The 21,697-nt window shown below is 52.5% G+C and overlaps 2 protein-coding genes across 8 annotated transcripts; both read left to right on the forward strand.

The window, feature by feature from the left end:
• Nucleotides 1-1,263: 1,263 nt before the first annotated feature.
• Nucleotides 1,264-4,081, forward strand: SPEGNB (SPEG neighbor). Its single transcript, XM_072617893.1, has 5 exons — nt 1,264-1,695; nt 1,801-1,930; nt 2,634-2,942; nt 3,567-3,708; nt 3,843-4,081. Exons 2-5 carry the CDS (start codon nt 1,801-1,803, stop codon nt 3,979-3,981), a joined length of 720 nt encoding a protein of 239 aa, XP_072473994.1. The 5' UTR covers nt 1,264-1,695; the 3' UTR covers nt 3,982-4,081.
• Nucleotides 4,082-5,360: 1,279 nt separating this feature from the next.
• Nucleotides 5,361-12,377, forward strand: GMPPA (GDP-mannose pyrophosphorylase A). 7 transcript variants are annotated; one of them, XM_072617898.1, is made up of 13 exons: nt 5,361-5,511; nt 6,495-6,555; nt 6,709-6,806; nt 7,253-7,356; nt 7,618-7,804; nt 8,109-8,168; nt 8,630-8,760; nt 9,899-10,033; nt 10,150-10,247; nt 10,424-10,470; nt 10,671-10,763; nt 11,507-11,675; nt 12,069-12,377. In XM_072617898.1, exons 2-13 carry the CDS (start codon nt 6,516-6,518, stop codon nt 12,167-12,169), a joined length of 1,263 nt encoding a protein of 420 aa, XP_072473999.1. In that variant the 5' UTR covers nt 5,361-5,511; nt 6,495-6,515; the 3' UTR covers nt 12,170-12,377. The 7 variants fall into 7 exon arrangements, 5 of the variants coding, with proteins under 5 accessions (XP_072473999.1, XP_072473995.1, XP_072473996.1 ...); XM_072617894.1 differs by having other exon boundaries at nt 5,429-5,612; XR_011968959.1 differs by having other exon boundaries at nt 5,455-5,511; nt 11,530-11,675.
• Nucleotides 12,378-21,697: the final 9,320 nt, after the last annotated feature.

The raw sequence follows: 21,697 nt of genomic DNA on the forward strand, positions 1-21,697 counted from the left end.
ATTTTATTTTTCCCCAATTGTATGTAAAAACAATCTTTAACATTCCTTTTTAAAAATTTTGAGTTCCATCTCTCTCTCTCTTTCTCTCTCTCTCTCTCTCTCTCTCTCTCTCTCTCTCTCTCTCTCTTCTCCCCATTTCCAAAGTAATTTGACATATAACCCTCTCATTTTAGAGATTAGGAAATCACTTTCCCAGATTCACACAGGATTTGAACCTGGGTTCTTTGATCCCAAATCCGATGTTCCTTCTGCTATAACATTCTGCCTCTCCAACTCATACTCAGACAGTCCCTCAGGTGGTTTTTGTTTTGTTTTCCCAGACATACTGACTCACCTCATCACTGAGTCAGACCAAGACCAAAGACCGAGGTTATGTCTAATTATAACTTACATTTATAAGGATTTTCTTCACAATCACCCATTTTCCAGATGAGATACGCTGCTCATGTAGGTTAAATGATCTGCTCAAGGTCACACAGCCAAAAAATGTTAGATCCAATATTACAAGGCCAAAATTAGTAGAAATCTATGGCTCAAAGAAATAAAAGGGAAATAAATCAATAAATATCGCACATCAAGTACTATGCTATGCTTTTTGATCCTCACAACAACCCTGTGAGGTGGGTGCTTTTACAGTTGAGGAAACTGGAGCAGAGATTTGCCCAGGGTCACACAACTGGGTCAGTGTTTTCAAATCTGGGTCTTCCCAGTTCCAGGCCCAGCACTATCCACTACACACCTAGCAAGTAAGTTGCTGGAGGTCACACAGGTCATCAGTTGAAGAAATATCATAGGTTCCTAGAATAACAAATATAGAGATGGAAGGTACCCATCACGTTATCTAGTCTTTCTTCATTTTACAGATGATGAAACAACCCAAGTTCTCTGGTTCCAAAATCCAGTGATATGTCCGCTATAGCACATTGCTTCTCTAAAAGAGGTGGGAATAGGGAGAGAGGCAAGAATGAGGGATCCGGTAGAGGCTACACCTATCCTCAAGAAACCATCTGATCCAGTCTTAACCGAATACTCTACAAACAGTTCAGAAAAGAGTGTGCGTTAGGAGGAGGATGGGGGTCCGACCTCCCAGACCATTCCCTGTGCCCTCCCATCAGCCCATTGGTTGGTATTGGGGGTGGGGGAGAACGGAACTAGAAGTTCCTAGGCAGAAAGTTCTGACGGGCTCAGGTCTGAGCACCGAGGACTCTGCCTGATTGGTCACAGTGGGCCCCGTTAGTCTCTTGTGATTGGTTGCGTGGGGGTATACTCGAACTTTACTCAGAGAATTGCACTTTCTACTTCTATCCTCCCCAAGTGTTCCGCTGTTAGGGGTGGGGGCACAGGGAGCAGCGCAGCGTCTCACCGTACAGCTGTCGGGTCGCTGACGCTATGAGGGTCCCAGTGGCACTCGGGTTTCCCCCACGGGTTAGCAGCTACGGCTGAGCCAGCATCCTTGGCGCCCTCAGGCTAAATAAGGATCCAGCTCGGGCTGGGTAGGCAAACACTGGGGTCCCGGGGGGACCAGGGGCTACCACGCCAAACAAGGCGAGAAGGGGAGCTGTATATAAAGCCAGGGGCGCGGGGCCACCTGCCCTCCCCGTCCGGTCCTGTGCTGTCCTGGGGACTCCGCGCGGAACGCTAACCTAGCCCTTCGACCCAAGCCCTTCTCATTGGTCCCTCTGCCTCAGCTCCGTGGTGAGTTCGGACCCCCTAGTGTCTTCTTTGGGAGGGAACGGCTGGTTATTTGGGAAGGATTTCTCTCTAGACCTTGAAATCCGAGGCCACCATTTGCTTCCCCAGATGTCCAAAGCAGCTCCGGCCAAGAAGCCGGCGGCCCCACATCCTGGCAGCACCCTGGACATCAATGACCCCCAGGTGCAGAGCGCTGCCATCCGCATCCAAGCCTCTTACAGGGGCCACAGGAGAGGGGGTGAGAGTATCTTGGTATCGGTCCTGAGTATACCTAGGACGTTCCAAGGATCAGTAGGACATATCTGAGAGAGAGAGAAAAGAGAGAGAGAGAGAGAGAGAGAGAGAGAGAGAGAGAGAGAGAGAGAGAGAGAGAGAGAGAGAGAGAGAGAGAGAGAGAGAGAGAGAGAGAGAGAGAGAGAGAGAGAGAGAGAGAGAGAGACAGAGAGAGAGAGAGACAGAGAGACAGAGACAGAGACAGAGAGACAGAGACAGAGAGACAGAGAGACAGAGAGAGACAGAGACAGAGAGAGACAGAGAGACAGAGAGAGACAGAGACAGAGAGACAGAGACAGAGAGAGACAGACAGACAGACAGACGGACAGACAGAGACAGAGACAGAGAGAGACAGAGACAGAGAGAAAGACAGAGAAAGAGACAGAGAGGAGACGAGGGAGAGAGAGGAGAGAGGAGAGAGGTGCGGGGTTTTCAGGAGAGTATGTTTCACCTGGATCAGGAGGCGTCCTACTGAGAACGTGGGCTATGACCCAGAGGTCAAATGAAGAGAAGGTCGTGAATTAGGATACGGGGATCAATAGATTGAGGAAAGACTGGAAAGGGAACCCTAGTGATCCGTCGGGTTTTTTTTGGAGGTGGGGGTGGGGAAGATTGGTCTGGAGTTGCGCGGAAAGGGACGGGATAAAGTCTGGAACTGACCTGAACAGGTCACGGAAAAGAGTTGAAGGAGAAGGGGCCACCACGCGTGCTGCAGCCGCTACAGGATGTCGTCCTGATTGAGGGAAGCGCAGCGAAACTCTCCTGTCGGATCTCGGCTTTTCCTGATCCTTTTGTCCGCTGGAGCAAAGACGGCAAGGAACTCCGTGATGGTCACAAGTACGGCTATGTCTTCGAGGACCCCGACGTGGTGGCGCTGGTGGTGCGCGACGGAGAAGTAGCTGACCTGGGCCAGTACAGTATCAACGTGTCTAATCCCTTCGGCGAATGCTTGGACTCTGCGCGGATACTCGTGGAAGGTACGACCTTCTAGGTCCCTAAGTCACATCCACTTACACCTGGAGTCTGTTTAGCATTTCGGACTTTCCCTTTACACACCCATTTCCCCCGCAAGCCACTTCGATCCTCACTACCAGCCTGAGAGGTGGGTGGGGCAGGTAGTATTACAAAGGTCATTAAAACAGGTGGCCCAAGGTCAGAAGAGGTTTCCTGATTTCACGTTCCCCACAGAAACTGAGGATGTGCGCTAACTCTCCGCTCCACATTGTCATCTGTAGATAAATACCACATATGTTTTCTAGCTCTTTAAGATTTTTAAAAAGTGCTTTCCTCACAACCCAGTGAATTACGTGGTGCAAGTATTAGCATACTCATCTTTACAGATGAGAACCGTTGAGGCTCAGAGATTGAGTGACTTGCCCAGGGTCCCACGGTTATCAAGTGACTAGACTGGGATTTGAACATACATCTTTTCCCTCCATGTCCAGTGTTACAACATACACGTAAAATGAGATTGGACTACCTCCAAGGTCCCTTTTAGCTCCCAATCCCGTGATTGGCAAGTCCTAGGAGAGGGGAAGGAAGAACTCTTCCTCATCCATCCTTTTGCCCCCTTGTGGGTTTTCTTTCTACACACCCAATAGTCCCAGCCAAGATCAAGAAGGGACCAGACAATACGAAGGCACGTAAAGGAACCACGGTGACGCTGTCCGCAGAAATCCTAGGCGAGCCACCTCCTGATGTAGGATGGACCAAGGACGGGCTGGACATTGAAGAGGATGACAGGCGAGAGACAGGGATATGGACAGAGGATGGAGCTCTGGGTGGGGCCTTGGGGAGGAGTTGGGGGATGAGTTCCGGAGATCGAGGTGAGCCGGGGCTGGGCCGGCACAGGTAGCCTCTCACTCTCTCTCTTTCAGGGTGTACTACGAGATCGGCAACACTACCACTACGCTGACCATCCGCCGGGCCACAGCTGAGGACAGCGGCAAGTATGAAGTCTACGTGGAGAACAGCCTGGGGATGGACCAGAGTTTCGCCCGCTTGGATGTAGCCTGAGGGGAATCTTCGGACCTTTCATCCGTGCCCACGGTGCCAGGGCTGTCACAACTTCCTTTCTTTCTCGGCCTGCAGATAATAAAATTATGGTCGCTCTGAAGTTCCCTGTGTCATCTTCTTATGGGTAGGTAGGGGGGAAAGGGCAGTCCCATTTCCCAAGCTAGACCCAGTTCCTCCGCCTCCGTGTATCGCACTAGTGAGGGTCACAGAATGTCAGAGCTGGGTGGGATCTTAGAACTCATCTAGGCAGCTACGTGGTGTAATGGAGAGAACATTGGACCGAAGTTTCAAGTGGAATCCCGACTCTAACATTGCTGTGTTACCCGAGAAAGCCACTTAGTGAAGCAGTTAGTGGTGAAGAGGATAGAGTGGTGAGCTTGCAGTTAAGTTTGTATACTGCTGTGTGATCCTAGGCAAGTCACACTAACCTCAGTTTCGCCATCTGTAGCATCTACTTCCTAGAGTTAGGAGGATCAAAGGAAATGGCATGTAAAAAATGAAATAACAGGTAAAATATGTAAACCATATATATATATACATATGTACACATATATATGTATATAAATACTAGCTATTATCTCTCTGAATCAACGTTTCGTCTTCAATAAAGAGGTATCTATTACCTATAAAAGGAGAGAAGACAAGTGGGGTAACTAACCTCCTTGTGCCTCAGTTTCCTTCCCTGCAAAATGGGGGTGGTAGTAATTGATTTCTAATTCTAAATCTATGATCTTATGACACTTTGGGACAGAATTCAGTCTATGGCTCCTTCCAGTTCTGTTACTCTCCATCACCAAACGAAAGCCTCAGGTCCATGTGACCCTGACCTAACCTCTTCTTCCTCTCCCTCTCCCTCCTCCTTCCCCTTCTTTTTCTCCTCCCTCTCCCCTTCCTCCTCTTCTTCCCCACTCCTCCTGCGCTTTTTCTTCTCCCCCCTCCTCTCTTTCTCTCTTAGTCCCTCTCCTCCCTCTTCTCCTCTTCCAGTTCCATTACCATCTTTAGCTGTGCCAGGACACCCTTCGTTTCTCCCACCCCACTGATTTGGGTGGGCCTTCTCTAGCCTTGATCTGCTCGCGTGGAACCTGTTCTGTGAGTCCGCTTCCCCGCTGCACCTCGCATCCTGGGAAGGAGGCATCGTGGGGTGACCGAAAGAGCTCTGGAATGCGTGTCAGGGGACCTGATTAGCTTTGTGATCTTGGGAAGGCTACATTCCCTCTCTGGGCTCATTTTTGTACTTTTATTTAAGAGGTTAATCTACGACTAGATTCTCTAGGAGGTATGTGACTGCTTCAAATCTACACTTTCTTTTCGCGTTTTCAGCCCCGCCCCCTCACCTTATCCCCGCCCCTTAGCTGTAGAGGTCCTGCCCCCTCCACGGCCTCCTCGCTCTAACTCCCTACGGGGAGGGAAGGGAAGTCTTCAAAACTACAACTCCCGGCATGCCCCCATAGAAATTATCGCGAAGCCCGAGAAGACACGTGTGCGGAAGAATTTGGGAACCGTCGAGGGATCCCTGCGCGAGGAATCGATGTGAGGGGCCGTATGGACTTCGGCGTCGGGCCGCTTCCTCGCCCGCGTGCGCGTGCGCGTACACGCCCCCTCCGCGCTCGCCCCCTCCCCCTTCCCAGCTGGTGCGGACCTGAGCGAGAGCAGCCTGGGGCGGGGGTTCCCGTCGGGGTTCTTTTGGGTCAGAGTTCCGGGTCTGTGGAGAGGAGGGGTGCTCCCCGAATCTGAACCGCGCGTCTGTGCCGTTTGGGGCGGGGTGTTTGGAGGAGTCGGTGGGATTCCGTCGCCCTTAGCCTCCGGAGAGATGGGGTCCAGCAGGGTTTGGGGTCAGGCTCTGTACAGATTGGGGTTCACGCTCTGAAAGGGTCCAAGGTCTCGGATTTAGGACTCTGGAGTCTGCGGGAATTGAGGAGGGGCCTGGGAACTTGGAGGCCAGCCTGGGCGGGGGCTTGGGGCTGGGGGGGTCGGGGCTGTGATCCCCAGAGGGCTCGGGGGTGGGGGTGGGGTCAGTGCTGTGATCCCCCGAGGGGTCAGGGGGTGGGGGGGGTCGGTGCTGTGATCCCCAGAGGGCTCGGGGGTGGGGGGGGGGTCAGTGCTGTGATCCTCCGAGGGCTCGGGGGGGGGGGGGGGGGTCGGTGCTGTGATCCCCCGAGGGGTCAGGGGGTGGGGGGTCGGTGCTGTGATCCCCGGAGGGGTCAGGGCTGAGGGGGTGGGTGGGGTGGGGGTCGGTGCTGTGATCCCCCGAGGGGTCAGGGCTGAGGGGGTGGGTGGGGTGGGGTCGGTGCTGTGATCCCCCGAGGGGTCAGGGCTGAGGGGGTGGGGGGGGGTGGGGTCGGTGCTGTGATCCCCCGAGGGGTCAGGGGGTGGGGGGGGGTCGGTGCTGTGATCCCCCGAGGGGTCGGAGCTGGGAGGAGGTGGGGTTGGTGCAGTGATTCCCTGAGGGCTCCAACTGGGTCGAGATCTCAGGGACCTCTGGAGTGTGACCTGGACATGTCTGGGCTCTTTAGGGGTAGGAGGCCACCTTGGCCATGCTCAAAGCCGTGATCCTGATCGGAGGTCCCCAGAAGGGTGAGGCCCCTCCCTTGCTCCTTAGACATGCCCTCCTTCCTGTCCCCTGTCCTCCCCCCCACCCCCCCACCTCTGCCATCTTTGTACCCTGGAGGGTGGCTGGATGTCCTTGTGCCCTGAAGATTAAGGCCTTTCCCTTTACCCCAATCACAGGGACCCGATTCCGGCCTTTGTCTTTTGAAGTGCCCAAACCACTTTTTCCTGTGGCGGGTGTCCCCATGATCCAGCATCACATAGAGGCCTGTGCCCAGGTAACTCCCTCAAAGCAGTACAGACACGCCCCCCCCCCCCCCCCCCCCCCCGCCCTCCCCCAAGGAATACATACTCTTTCCAGGAGCTCCCTGTATACTTGAGTGGACCCTTCCCTTCCCTTTTTCTAAGAGTCCGTGACTGGCTCACCTGGTGCTTGTGTCTACACTCAGGTAGACCCTAGTTCAAATGTGATTTAAGACACTTGCTGGGTGACCCTGGGCAAGTCACTTCGCCTTAGCTTCAGTTTCCTCAACTGTCCAATGCAGATAATAGCAGCACCTACATTGCAGGGTTGTGAGGAGGATCAAGTGAGAATATTTGTAAAGTGCCTGGCACATAGTAGGCACTTAATCAATGCTTGTTTCCTTCCACAGCTTTCTGTCATTACCCTCTCCCTCCTGTCTTTCCTTGTAACCCACCATATTTCTCCCATGTGCTTTCGCAGGTTCCGGGGATGCAGGAAATTCTCCTCATTGGTTTCTACCAGCCAGATGAGGCACTGACACGTTTCTTGGAGGCTGCCCAGCAGGAGTTCAACCTTCCTATCAGGTATGTGTGTGTGGGGGGAAGTGGGAGATACTTCCGCAGTGTCCTCCAGGTTGGGTCCACTTAGACATCTGTAAGTTTATCATCCTAAAGAAAGGAGGCTCTGTGGGAATCGTTCATTCCCTTGAATTTCCAGGGTCTGAACAGGACAGGGTGGCCAGAGTGGAGATGTCCCCAGGAGTCAGATGGATCAGGGCTTAGGACCAAGGGAGTAGGTGATTCTCACTCAGTCTCATTGGAGGGTTCTGGTTTCCTGGGCTTCAGGTACCTGCAGGAATTTGCCCCCCTGGGTACAGGGGGTGGTCTGTATCATTTCCGAGACCAGATCCTGGCAGGGGGTCCCGAAGCCTTCTTCGTTCTGAATGCTGATGTCTGCTCAGACTTCCCACTGGGTGCTATGCTGGAAGCCCACAGACGCCAGCCCCGTCCTTTCTTGCTCCTTGGCACCACGGTGAGAGAGATAGAAGGGTTGGGAAATGATTCGAAGGGAGTCCCAGGGGTCAGTAGCGATAAGGGTGGAGGGGAGGGCCTTCGCCTTATTTAAGACAACGTAGGAAATTGAAGAGAACTTGAGAAGTCACCCATCCCCTTCGTGCCCCCTTGCTGCACTTCCTTCAGTGAGGTATAGGGAAGGCCATGGATAAGTAGCACCCTTTGGGAGGGTGCTCTTTGTGGAAGCACCTTGGCTATAGAGGATGCAAGAGAAGGAGTCAGGGTCCTTTCTCCTGACTTGCTTGCGCGTCTTTATCTTTCAGGCAAACCGGACTCAATCCCTCAACTATGGTTGCATTGTGGAGAATCCAGAAACACATGAAGTAAGGAGAGGCAAAGATGGAGAGGCACATGGAAGCCTGGTTCCTGTTTCCTAGGCTACATGCGTTCTAGACCTTTCTCTTTCCCCACTCTTAGGGGATTTTGGTGGCACTTCATTCTTGTAGGGTGTTCCCTTAACAGAGATTCCATCTCTGGGTCATTGGGAAAGTGATTTTCTGGTCTTGATTTCTTTTCCTAGTTTTTGCTGCTAATCTCAGTGACTCCTCCAGGTGGAGCTCTGCTCAGACTTGAACCCCAGTAGCATCACCAAGGTCAGGGACCTTTAGGGGAGCCTGGCAGTCAGCCCCTTGTCACCATTTGTCCTAAAGTGAAGCCCTTGGTTTCTGAGCCTCATTGACTTTTGGCTGCTTTTCAGCAGGATGTCCCCATAAATCCTGTGAGCAGCAGTCATCAGCCTTTTTCAACCCCTCCTTCCCTTTCCATTTCTTCACATCATCCTCAGGTTTTGCACTATGTGGAGAAACCAAGCACGTTTGTGAGTGACATCATCAACTGTGGCATTTACCTCTTCTCCCCGGAAGCCCTGAAGCCCCTTCGTGATGTCTTCCAGCGAAACCAGCAGGACCAGCAACTGTGAGATGCATCCCAAGTCCTTGATGCAGACCCCTAGACAGTCTCTTCTCTCCTTGGTCCTGTCCTGACTCCTGCTGTCCCCATCCTGTCTGCCCTCTTTCAGCTCCTGCTCCCTCTTCATCTTGTCCCTTTTGGGTTTCACCCCCTCTTGGTCACAGGACTTCAGCAAACCTGGTGCCTCAGAGCCCTGCCCCTCCCCACAGCCAGCCCCGGGAGTGTCCCTGAATCATATTGTTCCATGACCTCAAGTCCCAGGGACTAGAGGACCCTTCATTCCACTGAGAACTTCCCTCAATCCCCCAGACTGGGCTCTCACATTCATTTCCTCATCTCATGCAGTCCCTATTTCATGCCTCATTCCTTCACATTTACCATTCTCACTCAGCCTCAGCTTGGCATTCCATCTGCTTTTGCTTCTCTGTTTATTTCTGGTGTCTTTTGTCTCTGCCATCTCCCTCTTCATCTCTTTCTGGCCTCACCAGCTGCCTTGATCTGGGGTGAGTGTCTGTCTCTGAATCAAGGGAGAAGGGAAGGGATAGAAACTGAGTAGGGCTTTAGGGCCTATGAGTGCCTAAGATAAAGGGGGACCTAGGTTCTTTGGCTGTTCCCACTCTAGGCTTTCCCAGAGGGTTGCAGCTGCATGTCAGGATAGAGGCAGGGGAAAGAGAAGGATGGAGGGTGGTGTTGTGATTGCCCTTGGGTGGTGGTGTGGTATGAGTACCTGAAGCCCTTTCGTGGTTGTGAGTGCTTCGTCCCTAACATATCGCCAGGGATGTGCTGTAGGGCAGCAGTGTCAAACTCAGATAGAAACAGAGACCACTACACCATGAGTAAACAATTCCGTGACTTAGAAAACCACATATGAACATTATCTGTTACATGGTTTTTAAAATTTATTTTGTTAAATATTTCCCAGTTAGATTTTAATTTGATTTGGATGCACTTGTGGAGTCCTGTGAGCCACAGGCCTGTTTGACATGTCTGATGTATGATTCCAGGCCATCAAGTCCTGTGTGCCCAAGTACCTGGACAATTCACACCAGGGCTAGAGAACATGCTTAGAAGGGTGATGGCTTTCCTCAGATGTCACCACCAACTTCCTTGTCCCCGATTCCAACACCTCCTTGATTCCCCTTAGGGATGGCTCTTCAGGCAGTTGGCCTGGAGCAGGGACCATCCGGTTGGAGCAGGATGTATTCACAGCACTCTCTGGACAGGGCCAGATCTACGTCCACCTCACTGATGGTATCTGGAGTCAGATTAAGTCTGCAGGGTACGAACGATTGCAACTGGAGTGCACGTTGGGGGTTCTGTATGGAGAGAGGTCAGGGAAAGGGGGTAGGGTCAGAACCTGTTTGCTTTTGACCTCTTCCTTCCCTGTCACCACAGTTCTGCTCTTTATGCATCTCGTCTCTATCTGAACCGATACCAGCTTACTCACCCTGAGCGGCTGGCCCAGCTCACTCCTGGAGGCCCCTGCATCAGAGGTAATGCCCCTTTCCTCCCTGGAGTCAATGCAGATGCCACCCCTCTTTTGATCTGTCCTTTTAATGCGAAATATAATTCTGATATCTTTCTGCGCCTGAGACCCCCGTCCTTCCCCTTCCCCTTCTCAGGACTGGTTTGGAATATTTTTTCCCCAGGTTTTCTCTTTTGCTTATAGGAAACGTTTTCATCCACCCGACAGCTAAGGTGGCCTCATCTGCAGTGGTAAGTAGGGTCATAGTTCCAGGTAGCCTAGGGAGAGGAAGTAGTAGAGTGACCCCTTGTCTCTGATGCCGCTTGTGATTTTAGTTCCTGCTTCTGCCACTAACTAGCTATGTGATTCAGCCAAGCTCTAGTTCCTTCATTTGTAAAATTAAGAGATTGTACTGGATAATCTCCAAATCTAAATTGTGTTCTCTCCGTAGCTTGGTCCTAATGTCTCCATTGGGGAAGGCGTGACTATAGGGGAGGGAGTTCGGCTCCGAGAGTCCATTGTCCTCCATGGAGCGACTCTACAGGTATGGGCATGCAGGACTTGGGGCTGTGAAAAGGGAGCTAGGAAATTGGGGTGGGAGGGCTGAGTGGAAATCCCCTCTTCCCCAGAGTAGAGAGAGGAGAGGGAACAGTCCTTCTGTACTACTTGATAAGCACATGAGAGATCATGATCAAGACGAGAGCCTCATTTCTGTCCAGGTCACTGCTAATAATGGCTATACATAGTGTTTGAAATTTGCAAAGTCCTTCGCTTGTATTATCTCCTTTTGTCCTTAAAAAAACCTTGTGGATAGGATCTTATTATTGTCCCCATTTTACAGATTTAAGTGTTAAGTGGTTTGCCCAGGGTCACTCACACACAGGTGGTAGGTATTTGAGGCAAGATTCAAAATCGAGTTTTCCTGATTCTAGTCTATTAACTCTTATTCAAACCCCTCCTGTATATATTTTCTTGTACTTTGTAGCAGTAAACTCTTAAAAAAACAACAAAACTAAGAAGGATTTTGTGCAGTTTCCAGACAGGAAGGAACATGGTTGTGACTTCTCTTTCAAACTGAGCTGGGTAGTGGCAGTGGGTAGAAATGGCCATAGGCGGCACCAGTGAGCCATGTTGTTGGCCTCACACATAGGAAAGAGGAATGGGAATGGGAGGGGGACAGGGGCAGAGCAAGGCCTGGGGATCTCAGCTCTCTGGGGGTCAGAGGGCTGAGCCCTGTGTGTCCTCTGCTCTGCTTCCTGTACCCTGTCCTAATCTTCCTCACCACAGGAGCACACATGTGTGCTACACAGTATTGTAGGTTGGGGGAGCACAGTAGGACGATGGGCCCGAGTGGAGGGTACTCCCAATGATCCCAACCCCAATGATCCTCGGGCCAGAATGGACAGCGAGAGCCTTTTCCGGGATGGGAAGTTGCTGCCAGCCATCACCATCCTGGGTAATGGAAATGACTTCCTGTGTCAGGGTTGGGCAGGGAGTGGGGAGGGAGGGGTTGGTATCCAGGGAGGGTCTGTCTAGGGCTGCTAGTGGATGCCAGTATCCCTGGTACTGATTTGATGAGACAGGAAGTTGTCATTGTGTGTGCCACCCATTCTGTTCTGTGTGTAGAACTGATTTCAGGTGGCTGAGTGGGGGCATCCCCAGAAACTGCCCTGAGCAGTACTACCCTACTAGGGCATTTCATTCACCAAGCCTTTATCACCTACGCTGCCTAAGCTGTGGGCAGTGGATGGTATGTGTCACTCCCAGATGCCAGTGGTCCCTGGCTCTCACCCTAATGCCTTCTTCCTTCCTTCCCTGACATCTTGTGCCCATTCTACTCGCCCTGCAGGTTGCCGGGTTAGAATCCCTGCTGAGGTACTGATCCTGAATTCCATTGTATTGCCACACAAGGAGCTGAGCCGGAGCTTCACCAACCAGATCATCCTCTGAAATGGGGGACTTGGGGAAGGATGCCGCCCCCCCCCCCCCCACTTCACCCCTCTCTGTGAGCCTTGCTGCTCCATCCCTCTGGAAAGGAAGGGATGGAGTCGGTTGAGCTGAACCTTCAACTGACTAGTACTCTGGGGTTGTGGGAGATATGTGGGTGGTCAGGCACTCCTCCCTTTCTACCTCCCAATAAACCCTGATGAACCTTGGAGCTAGGACTGTCTCCTGCCTATGACTGGAGTGAGGGGGGCAGCTGAGTCAGGGCCCCCCCCCCACATTAGCATTTAAATTGGAGTCTCTGGGCTGCAGGCTCATGAATAATGAATCTGGATTCGTGGTAAATCTCCCCCCCTTCATCCTCTTCTACTGCTCAGGAGGGGGAGACACATTGCCTCATATCCCATCTTGTTTTTCTCCCCCCAAAACTTCACCCAATAAACAAGCCATGCTCAAACCCCCAATTGTTGCCCTCCCCACAATGCTGAGCCTTCTTGGTGGGTCTGTCTCCTTGCCTTCCTCTGTCTGTGTCCTATCTCAGGAACAGAAGGAATTGATTTCCAAGGAGGGTGTGAAGCATCTAGGTTGGTTGGTTGGTATTGGGGAAAAGCTGGGATCAGGAAATTGAGTCCTGGACCAGTGTGTTATGGGCAGTTTCCCTCAGTTTGAGCCCCACTCCAACCCCCATCCTGCTTCGCTTTGCTAGCTCCATCTGCTACCCAAGTTGCACTGTTAGCAGGGAAGAGATTCTTCTTTCTGTCTCCATCTCTCTGTGTCCCTGTCTTCTGCTCCTTGGGCTCTGGGTGGTAGATGCTGCCATGGCTGTGTGGCTCCCAGTGGGAGGTACTGTTTAATAGGTGGTGAGGGCAAGGAAGGCAATCATCCAAATTCCAGAAGTCACTATGGTGACTGGTCATCACCCCCTTCCGTTTCCTGACACTTGAGACTTCATCTCCTCACGCTAAGGGACCTGAACTCAGAAAAAAAAACTTTGTCCCCACCCTATGTGCCTGTGACCCCTATGTGCTCCCCCCTCTCCCCCTTCCCCCAGCTGTGAGTGCGGAGCTTAGTTGCCAGATGAGCTGGTAATGATCGTAATCTGCTAATTGAGAGGAATCTAATTACCCGAAGAGAATGGGGGGGGGGGGGAGGGAGTGGGGAGGAGGAGGGGTACCAGCAGCAGGAGGTTGTATGTTGTGGGGAGGATTACCATGAGAGCCTAAGCCTGGACCCCTGCTAGGGTTGGGGAGACCCAGAGAATATGGACAATTTTGAGGGTCCTACTTGAAGGCCAACTTTGGGCATCAGGCAAGTGCCAGGTTTAGGGGTTCACAGAAGTTAGCCTGCTGTGGTGAGTAGAAAATGTGTTTTCCTGGCCCTTAACCCCTAGAGGCTGCTCCTAGAGGGAGAACAGGAAATATCACCTGCTGTCCCCACTTTTGCCTTCTATTCTCTCCCAAACCTGGGGTTTTCCCCTCCCTCCCTTTTGGGTTGTTACTTGAATTCCCTCCCAGGTGCAGCACGCATCTCTATGAATGGAGGATGATGGGGGGTGCAGTCTGTGGGACTGGGGTCTTGCCTTCCCTCCTGACCCTGCTGTTCTGTGTGACTGGTAGAGGCCATGGCGGCTCTGTCATAAATATGATAATTTAATTATTTTCTCAGCAAAACACCGTGAAATCCAATAAGTCTGTGTCAGGCCCTGGCCTCCGGGACAACCCCCCCCCCAACCCCCAACACACAGACACACACACAGACACACACACACACACACACCCATTCGTTCCAGGAAGGGGGAGAGAGGGGCTGGATGGGGGTGGGGCTGAGGGAAGAGAATAGTAATGGGAGAGAACCTCAAATCTTTTCCTCATGCAAGTTCTTTCACTTTAAGGTGGGAGTTGGGGGGACTTTACATGTCTGTGGGGGCAGGTCAAGAGCTTAAATGGAAGAGAATGGCATGGGACAGAGGCAGATCATAAGACTAGTACAGGGAGACATAAGGAGAAAATTGAGAAAAGATCCTTTTCTGGGACCTAGATTCTTTCTTGCTTCCAACCTGGGATGAAATGAACTCCAGGAAAGAGGAATGTTGGGATGAGGGGAATTTACTAGGCTATAAAATAGGAGGGAGTGGGTGAGTAATGGAGAGTATGGAGATGGGGAACAGGGTTGGAAGATGGGGATGGGTAGATTGATGAGGGGTGGAGGAGGGGAGAGGGATGCGGGGGAGGTGAATGCTCTTGGCATTAGAGTTTTTCTCCTTTTCCATAAAAAGATTATTCTGTAAAATCAGAGAGGGGGAGAGAGTACTAGTGCGGGAGAGAGGGATGGGGTGACACATGGGGAAGGGGTGGGAACGGGGATTCCAAGGGGAGCTAGATGTGGACTGGCATCAGGAACCAAAAATCGCCATTCTGGGATGGAGACAGCCCAAAAGGTGTGACACACAGGGCCCAGGCAGAAGATGAAGGTGAGGATGGCGATTAGGATAGAAGATAAGGGATGGGAAAGGAGCAGAGCCTGACCTGAGACTCCTTGGATCCTACTAACTGAACAACTAAGTTACTTAGAGCCTGGATCCATGTTCCCTTCCCTCTCTCCCTCCCCCAAGCACTTAGCAGCCATTAGCTGGGGAGCAGATTGCAATACCCCCCTTTCCCCCACCCTGTGGAAGTTGGCACAGCTGGGCGCTCCTCCACATCTGCCACATCAGCACTGAACACAGCTGGATGCACCCAGAGCCCCCCCTCTCTCAAAGGAGGGAGGAGGCTGGGCATGGACAGTTCTGGGGACAGCCCTCCCATTTTGCTTTCTCCCCAAGACAGAAAGACACACGGAATCACTATGACACAGAGGCACATTGACACACTCAACAATGAAGCACAGATACACCCCCTGACAGACATACAAACACGATGTACTGACAGACAGACTTGAAAACTGACAAAAACACACAATTACCCTGACAGGCTCACACACCTTCATTTTTCTCTCCCATTCTTTCTCCTCCCTCTGTGCCTCCCTCACTGATCTGTTCCCTGGTTCAGCACCTTCTTCTTTCCCTCTTCTTCTCCCAGGACTTGGGCCTTCAGGGAAGCCAAACGTGCCCTATCCCTAGAATTAACCTCTTCTTGTCCGGGGCTGGGAAGGGCAGCATCCCAGCTGGCTTTCTAAGGCACAGAAGAGAGGAAGCAAGATCGCCTCTACATGGCCCATAGTGGCCAATCAACCCTTCTTCTGTCATGATCCACAAGGCATATTGAAGAGCCTCCCCCCGCCCCCACCTTACTACACCATCCCCACAGATCTTAACTACGACCTTGCCTCACCTTGTCTCTGCTCTTGACTCTTTGTGGGGTATTGGTGGGGACCTGAATTAACTTATTTCTTAGACTTCTCTGTTTCACTTTTCTAGCATGTCCCCTAAGGTTAAGCACCTGCCCCTCAGCAATGTAGGCTCTGTTATCCTTCTTCTTGAGGAATAGCTGCTCTCTGGAGTATGAAACAGTTCTGGGCTCTGAGCTTCAAATTGCCTCCCTTGTCAGCTGCCCTCCTCCCCAGATCCTTGCGGTTCCCTTTTCCTTAGGTCCTTCCATAGCAGTTCATCCATCTTTGGGGTTCTGTTCTGTTTAGGCTGAAGCTGCCCTGGGAGATTGGCAGAAATCTGCTACTTAATGGGGAGAGGCTTTTCCTCTTTGTCCCCTTTCTCTGAAGGGCTCCCCACTACTTTCCCCAAATCCTACAGATTGATTGTCCAGCCCCAAGCATCTGGCCATGTCTCCTCTCCTTTTTCTTTTCCTGTCCCTTATGATTCTCCGCCCCCCCCCCCACTTCTTTCTGTCTCTCTCTACAAACACACACACACACACACACACACACACACACACACACACACACACACACACACACTCTGATTAAATCAAGACCCATCTCCCCCCCATTCTCCCTCCCAGATTTTCACCACTTGGTTTTCCATCCCTCTCCTCTCTTCTCCCTCCCTCCCTTTATCCTTTCCCCTCTTCTTCTTCTCCCCTCCCTTTGGTCTCCTGCCCCTTAGAGCTTTAATCCCTCCTGCTGCTTTGCTGCCTTATCTTCTCCCAGCAGCTTTCACTGCTGCAAAGCCCTCTCCCCCTCCTTCTTCATCTCCCTCCTCCCCCCCACCTCTATCCTTTTTTTCCCTTTCTTTGACTCCCTTTGCTCCCTGACCCCCCTCCTCTTTTCCCTCTCTATTTCTCCACCACCTCTGACACTCATCTTGTCCTTTGTCACCCCTGGATTTCACTCTGTCTTCTGGACCCCCATCTCTCTTTGACCTCTCCCCCCCTCCACTCCCATCTCTCTGACCTCTGCACCAGATCTCTTCCTCTATCTCATACCTTTGATTTCAACTCTGCACCCTACCCCCTCAAACCCATTTATCTGACCTCTGCACCTCATCTTTCTGACTTCCTTTTCTGAACCCCATCTTTGTCTCCCCCCATGTCTCATTTCTCTCCTGTGCTCCATGTTTCACTGTATCCCATCTATCTCTCCACTCCACCTCTGACATCCCTTTCTGCTTTCCTATTTCTCTGACTTCCTATCTGGGCTTATCTCTCTAACCTTTTCTCTCTGCACCCCTACTTTCTATCTAACTTCTCCCTCTGCACTTTATCCATCCCTCCACATTTCTATGTGTTCTACTCTTTGAATCCCCTAATCTCTTATTCCATACCATCTCTGACCTTTACTTCATCCCCTTTTCTTTCTGACCCTTCCTTCTGCACCCCATCTCTCTGATTTCCATATTCCCCAATGTATACATCCACTCTATTTCTAATTTCTTTCCATCTGCCCTTTCCCCTGTGCAATATCTTTTGTCTCTGGTCTTTCCCCCTTTAGCTGTCCTTGGTTTCTGTCTCTGTCCACTCCCACCCCCCTTTACCTCCCTTGCCCTGGCTTCTCTCCCCGGCTCAGTCTGGTAGTCCGCTTCCCCCACTCCCCAAATCTTGGCTCTAGCCCCTTTCAGCCTGAGTCACTGTGAAGTGGCTAGGGGTTGGGTGGGGGGACAGCGACGGCAGACGTTAGAGGCAACAGTAGAAGATTCAGAGTATGGGATGGGGGTGTTTGGGGTGATGAGGTAGGACTGTGCCGGACTAGGGAAGTGGCAAAGTGGGGTGGGTGTCGGTGTGGGTGGGCTGGGGGGGCAGGGCCTCTCCTCCCGGGACTAACCCTCTTCAAACTGCCTTAGATCACGTCCCGGCCTCCCCGCCCCCCCCTCCCTGGGACTCTCATTAACCGCTTCTCCTGCCTCGTCCGCGGCATAAATAACCCAGATAAATCAGCCGCCGTCCGCCCCCCGCCCCCCGGCCCCCGCACCGCCCGTTTGTCACCGCCGAGCACGCCAGCCCCGCTCACCAGCCCAGCCCCTGCATGTCCCCCTCATCCCCTCCCACTCGCTACCCACTCCAGGGTACTGGCTCAGCACCACCTCCCTCCCCCACTTTGGGTAGGTAGTGGGGAACACTAGTGGCTGGTGGGGAAGGAAAGTCCTTGGGGGAGGGCTGACTTGAACGGGGGGTGGGGGTGGTGGGAATCCTTGGAGGTGAGGAATTAGAGGCGGCCTGAGGAAGGGAGAGAAAAATGAAGCCCTGCAGTGTAGGGGGTTTGCAGGAGTTTTTTGTTTTTTTTGTTTTTTTTTCAGAGTAGGGGACAGGATGGCAATTGTTCTGCCCTTAAATGCGGGGATGCACATGCACAAATCAGGGCTAGGGAACAATTTTGTCACACCAGCGGGTTGGGAAGGGGGACCATAGTCAAAGGGAAGGGCTGAGGTGATCCTGGTAAGATAGGGTAGTATAGGAGTGGGGGTGGGGAGGAGAAAACCACATAAATTCCGACCATTGGTAGTGACTCCCTGTCCTGTGCTTGGGAGGAACAACCCCAGGGAGAGTCCCTGCGTTTTTCCTGTGAGGGTTGGTGGGGTGTATCTGTGTGCATGGGAGGGCAGTTGAAGGGATTGACATGGCTCAGGGGGATTGTATATAGCTCTTTACAGCTGTTTCCCAGGTCACTGGGTCTTCCTTTCAGGCAGCTTGCCAGAACTGAACCACAGGTTTTCAAATGAACCCCATCCCAGCTGTGCTAAAAGGACCCACCTGCCTGTCCCCCAAACCTGGATTTCTCTGTTCCTCTCTCCCCACCCACTCTGATACTCCCAGTGCTGTCACCCAGCCTAGCTGTGCAGATGTCCCTTCTCTAATCTCTCCCTCTCCAGTCCACCTTCTATCTTCCTTTAATCACTGTCTCAAAGTCCAGTCCCTCATGTCTGGAGGACCCTTTCAGAGGTCCTGGGGTAAGGGGAGGAGGACTGAAATTTTTGCCAGCTTCCACAAGGAACAAGGAGAGGACAGGGAAACATTCCCCCTGGGTTTGATGTTAACTCCCAGCAGTACTTTAGATCTTTCAGGAGATGCTCCCATCACACAGAACCAGGGATTTTATGATGCCCCACCTCCATGACCTAGTCCAAGTCGGGGCCCGGTTTAGCTGACCTTGATTCCCCTTAAATTGGTCTCCAGAGATGGGGTGTGCATGTATGTGGATATAGGACAAGTCTGCATTTGTGAGGGGGAAGCAGAAAAGGGATTGGGGGGGAGGATGGGCTATAGGGATTGGGGAGGGGGAGGAATCTGGGCTGGGCCCCAGGGACCGGCTGGGCAATGAGCCGGGGAAGCAGCCGGGAGGCTAAATGAGGGAGATTATCACCCAACTGCAGCCGGGCAGGGAGAGAGCAGAGAGGAAGCAGGGAAGTGGAGAGGGGGGGGGAGTGGGAATGGGGGGCTACACAGGAAATGGGGGAGCAACCAGGGATGAAGAGTTAAGAAGATGGAGGTTTGGGAGGGTGGTTTGGGAGGAGCAGTGGAGTGTGGTGGTGGATGAGGTAAATGAGCAAAAGGGATAAGGGGTTGAGTTGTGGGGACATTTCTGTGGAGATGGGAGACAGGTGATGGGAAGACTGGGGAACAGTGGAACTGGTTGGTGGTGCAGAGGTTGTTGATCGGTAGGTGGGAATTGTTCACAGTTGCTTTGTGTTTTAAGGATCTGAGAACTGTCCCGTGCTGGTACCGACTCCTTTCCATCCCAGAACCCCCTTCTCAAACGTGGTAGTACCCCTCTTTCCTATCTGCATGTGGAATTTTACAGCCACATTACTGTTTGAGATAGAACTTTTCCCTGTTTCTCCCTTAGGGGAAAAGGGAGGGGTGACTTGGACTTACTGTGCATGCCGGTGGGGAGCAGGAAAGGAGATTTAAGGTTTCAAAAAGACTGGAAATCTGGGGAGCAAGTTAAAGGCATGTAGGTAATTGGAGATTAGGTATGGGAGACTGTGGGAGTTTGAGCTTGAGGTGGCCAGGTCCCTCATTTCCTTGGCAAAAACCCAGACTGAAGTAACCTTAAAAAAGCAATTAAATCACCTTTAAAAAAACCCAGTAAAGAAAAATCAATACTGGGAGAAAGGGGAGGAAAAGGAGAGAAGAAGGTAGAGGAGAATGGGGGTGGGGGGATGGAAAGGAGGGGGAGAATAGACTGGAGACTGGAAAAAGAAGGGTAGTTTAGTACTAGAGGGGGGGGAATTGCCAGGGTACAGGAAGAAAGAAAAAAGGGGAGTTTGACTCATTGTTCGGTCACCTTAGCAACATTTGCATTTTCCACAACATATCACTTCCATCTCTCTGAGGTCCCCGTGACGGACTCCTACCTGCAAAGCCCCACATTTAGCTTTCAGTTGGAAGTTGAGGCCCTTGGATCCTGATGGTCCTATCCCTAGGGACCCTCCACTCCAGGAAGATCAACTTGGGGAGCCAGGTATCCAAGTCTCCAGCTTCCTTGTGGGGACATTGCTGTAGATCGGCTTCTTGGTCTCAGCCTCCCTAGCCAGTCAGGGAACGTACGTTTGACTAGGAGCTGGGGGTCAGAGAGGATAGAATAGGAAGATGCAGGGTGTGCATACTTCTGCATGGGGAGGGACCTGCTGTCTCCAGGGAGAGCAGAAGAGACACAAGAGAGGAGCTGACATGGAACACGGACCATTTCTCCGACAGGGACCCCCGGGGAGACATTCTCTTTTCTCCCTGTAGGGCTAAAACAGGGGTTGAGTGCCCACGCCCCCAGGAATGTCCAGGCGGGTGTAGATGGGCAGGCCTGGTGCATGGAAGGAGGGAGGGGGGTGGCGGCAGGCGGGCTTTGGGCTCTAATCCCCAGCAGCTGCCGTTTCCCTCAGATCGATTCCCTTCGCACTTTTTTTTTTCTGCTGCTGGTTCCGCGGCGCTGGATCGATGGAGCGGCCTCCCCCCTCGCCCCTCCGTGCTTCCTCTCCCTGCTGCTCATTAGCGCTCCGATTAATCAGCCCCCCCCCTTTCCCCCGGGACAAACGCTCCCTCCCCTCTGAAGGCACATGCTCCCACACACTGCTCTTCCTTACCCCCTCCTAATACCCCCCTCCCCAGAGCTCATCCTGTTCCTCTTCTTGCCACCTCCTGTCCCTGGAGGCGGCTAATCCTCCCAGGCCAGTCCACACGTTTCTTCCTGTCCACAACTGCTAGCTGTCTCCCACACCCCAAATCAAGCCCATCCCACCGGGTGTTCCCCTGCTAGGCTCTGGGCCATGGCATATTTCTAAGCTTGGCCATCTCAGCAACACAGGTATTTCCCTCTACCTGGCACTGGTGTGATTTTTTTAAACCTTGAGATGCTGTGGTCGTCCCTTAGTGCCTCCACAGTTGAAGACAGCACCTTCCAACCCCCAAAAACCTTTCAAAAAGCATTTTCATCTTACCTACCTCAATCCCACACCCAACAAATATCCACAGAAGTTTCTCCTCATTACCCCAGGGGAGACCCGCCAAACACATCCACACTCCCTCATCCAGGTAGGACATCTTCCCTACCTCTGCTTCACTCTCTACCTGAGCCCAGGCAGCACTCACAGCAACCTTGCCATACCATCTGGGGAGGCAAGGGGGCCCCAGCTGCTGTCAGTCTGCCGAGAGGACCCCCTCTGCTGCTGCTGCTTGTGACAGTCTGGGGACTTGGGGAGGGAAGAGAGGGCCGGGGGGCTGCAAAAGAGATCTGACTTCTTTTGGGGGCAAAGCACTGTAATCAGAACCTAGAGGGAGCCTCAGGGAGGCGTAGAGGAGCTAGTGCGGGACTCCGTACCCTCTTTTCCTCCTCTCAAGTTCATGAGCTATTCAAACAAGTGGCTCAGGTAAAGCAGCTTGGGAAGCTGAAAATAGGGCAGCTGGGTCAGATGCAAGGCCAGTGGTAGTCGTGGTAGCAGGAGAGATGTCGGGTGGTCCACAGTGGACCTGGGTGGGGCCTGCGGAGTGGCGCTCATCCGTGAACCAGCGTGGGGGCTGCTCAGGGCCACGGCTTCAGGCCCAGCAGGGAATAAAGGGAGCAGGGCAGAGCTGGGAATGTCATGTGATTGGGAGTGGGGGTGGGTAGGACGCACCCTGTGGCTGGGGGCGCAAGGAGAGTTTGGGGGTCCCGAGT

Source organism: Notamacropus eugenii, chromosome 6 (assembly GCF_028372415.1).
Source record: "Notamacropus eugenii isolate mMacEug1 chromosome 6, mMacEug1.pri_v2, whole genome shotgun sequence".
NCBI lineage: Eukaryota > Metazoa > Chordata > Mammalia > Diprotodontia > Macropodidae > Notamacropus > Notamacropus eugenii.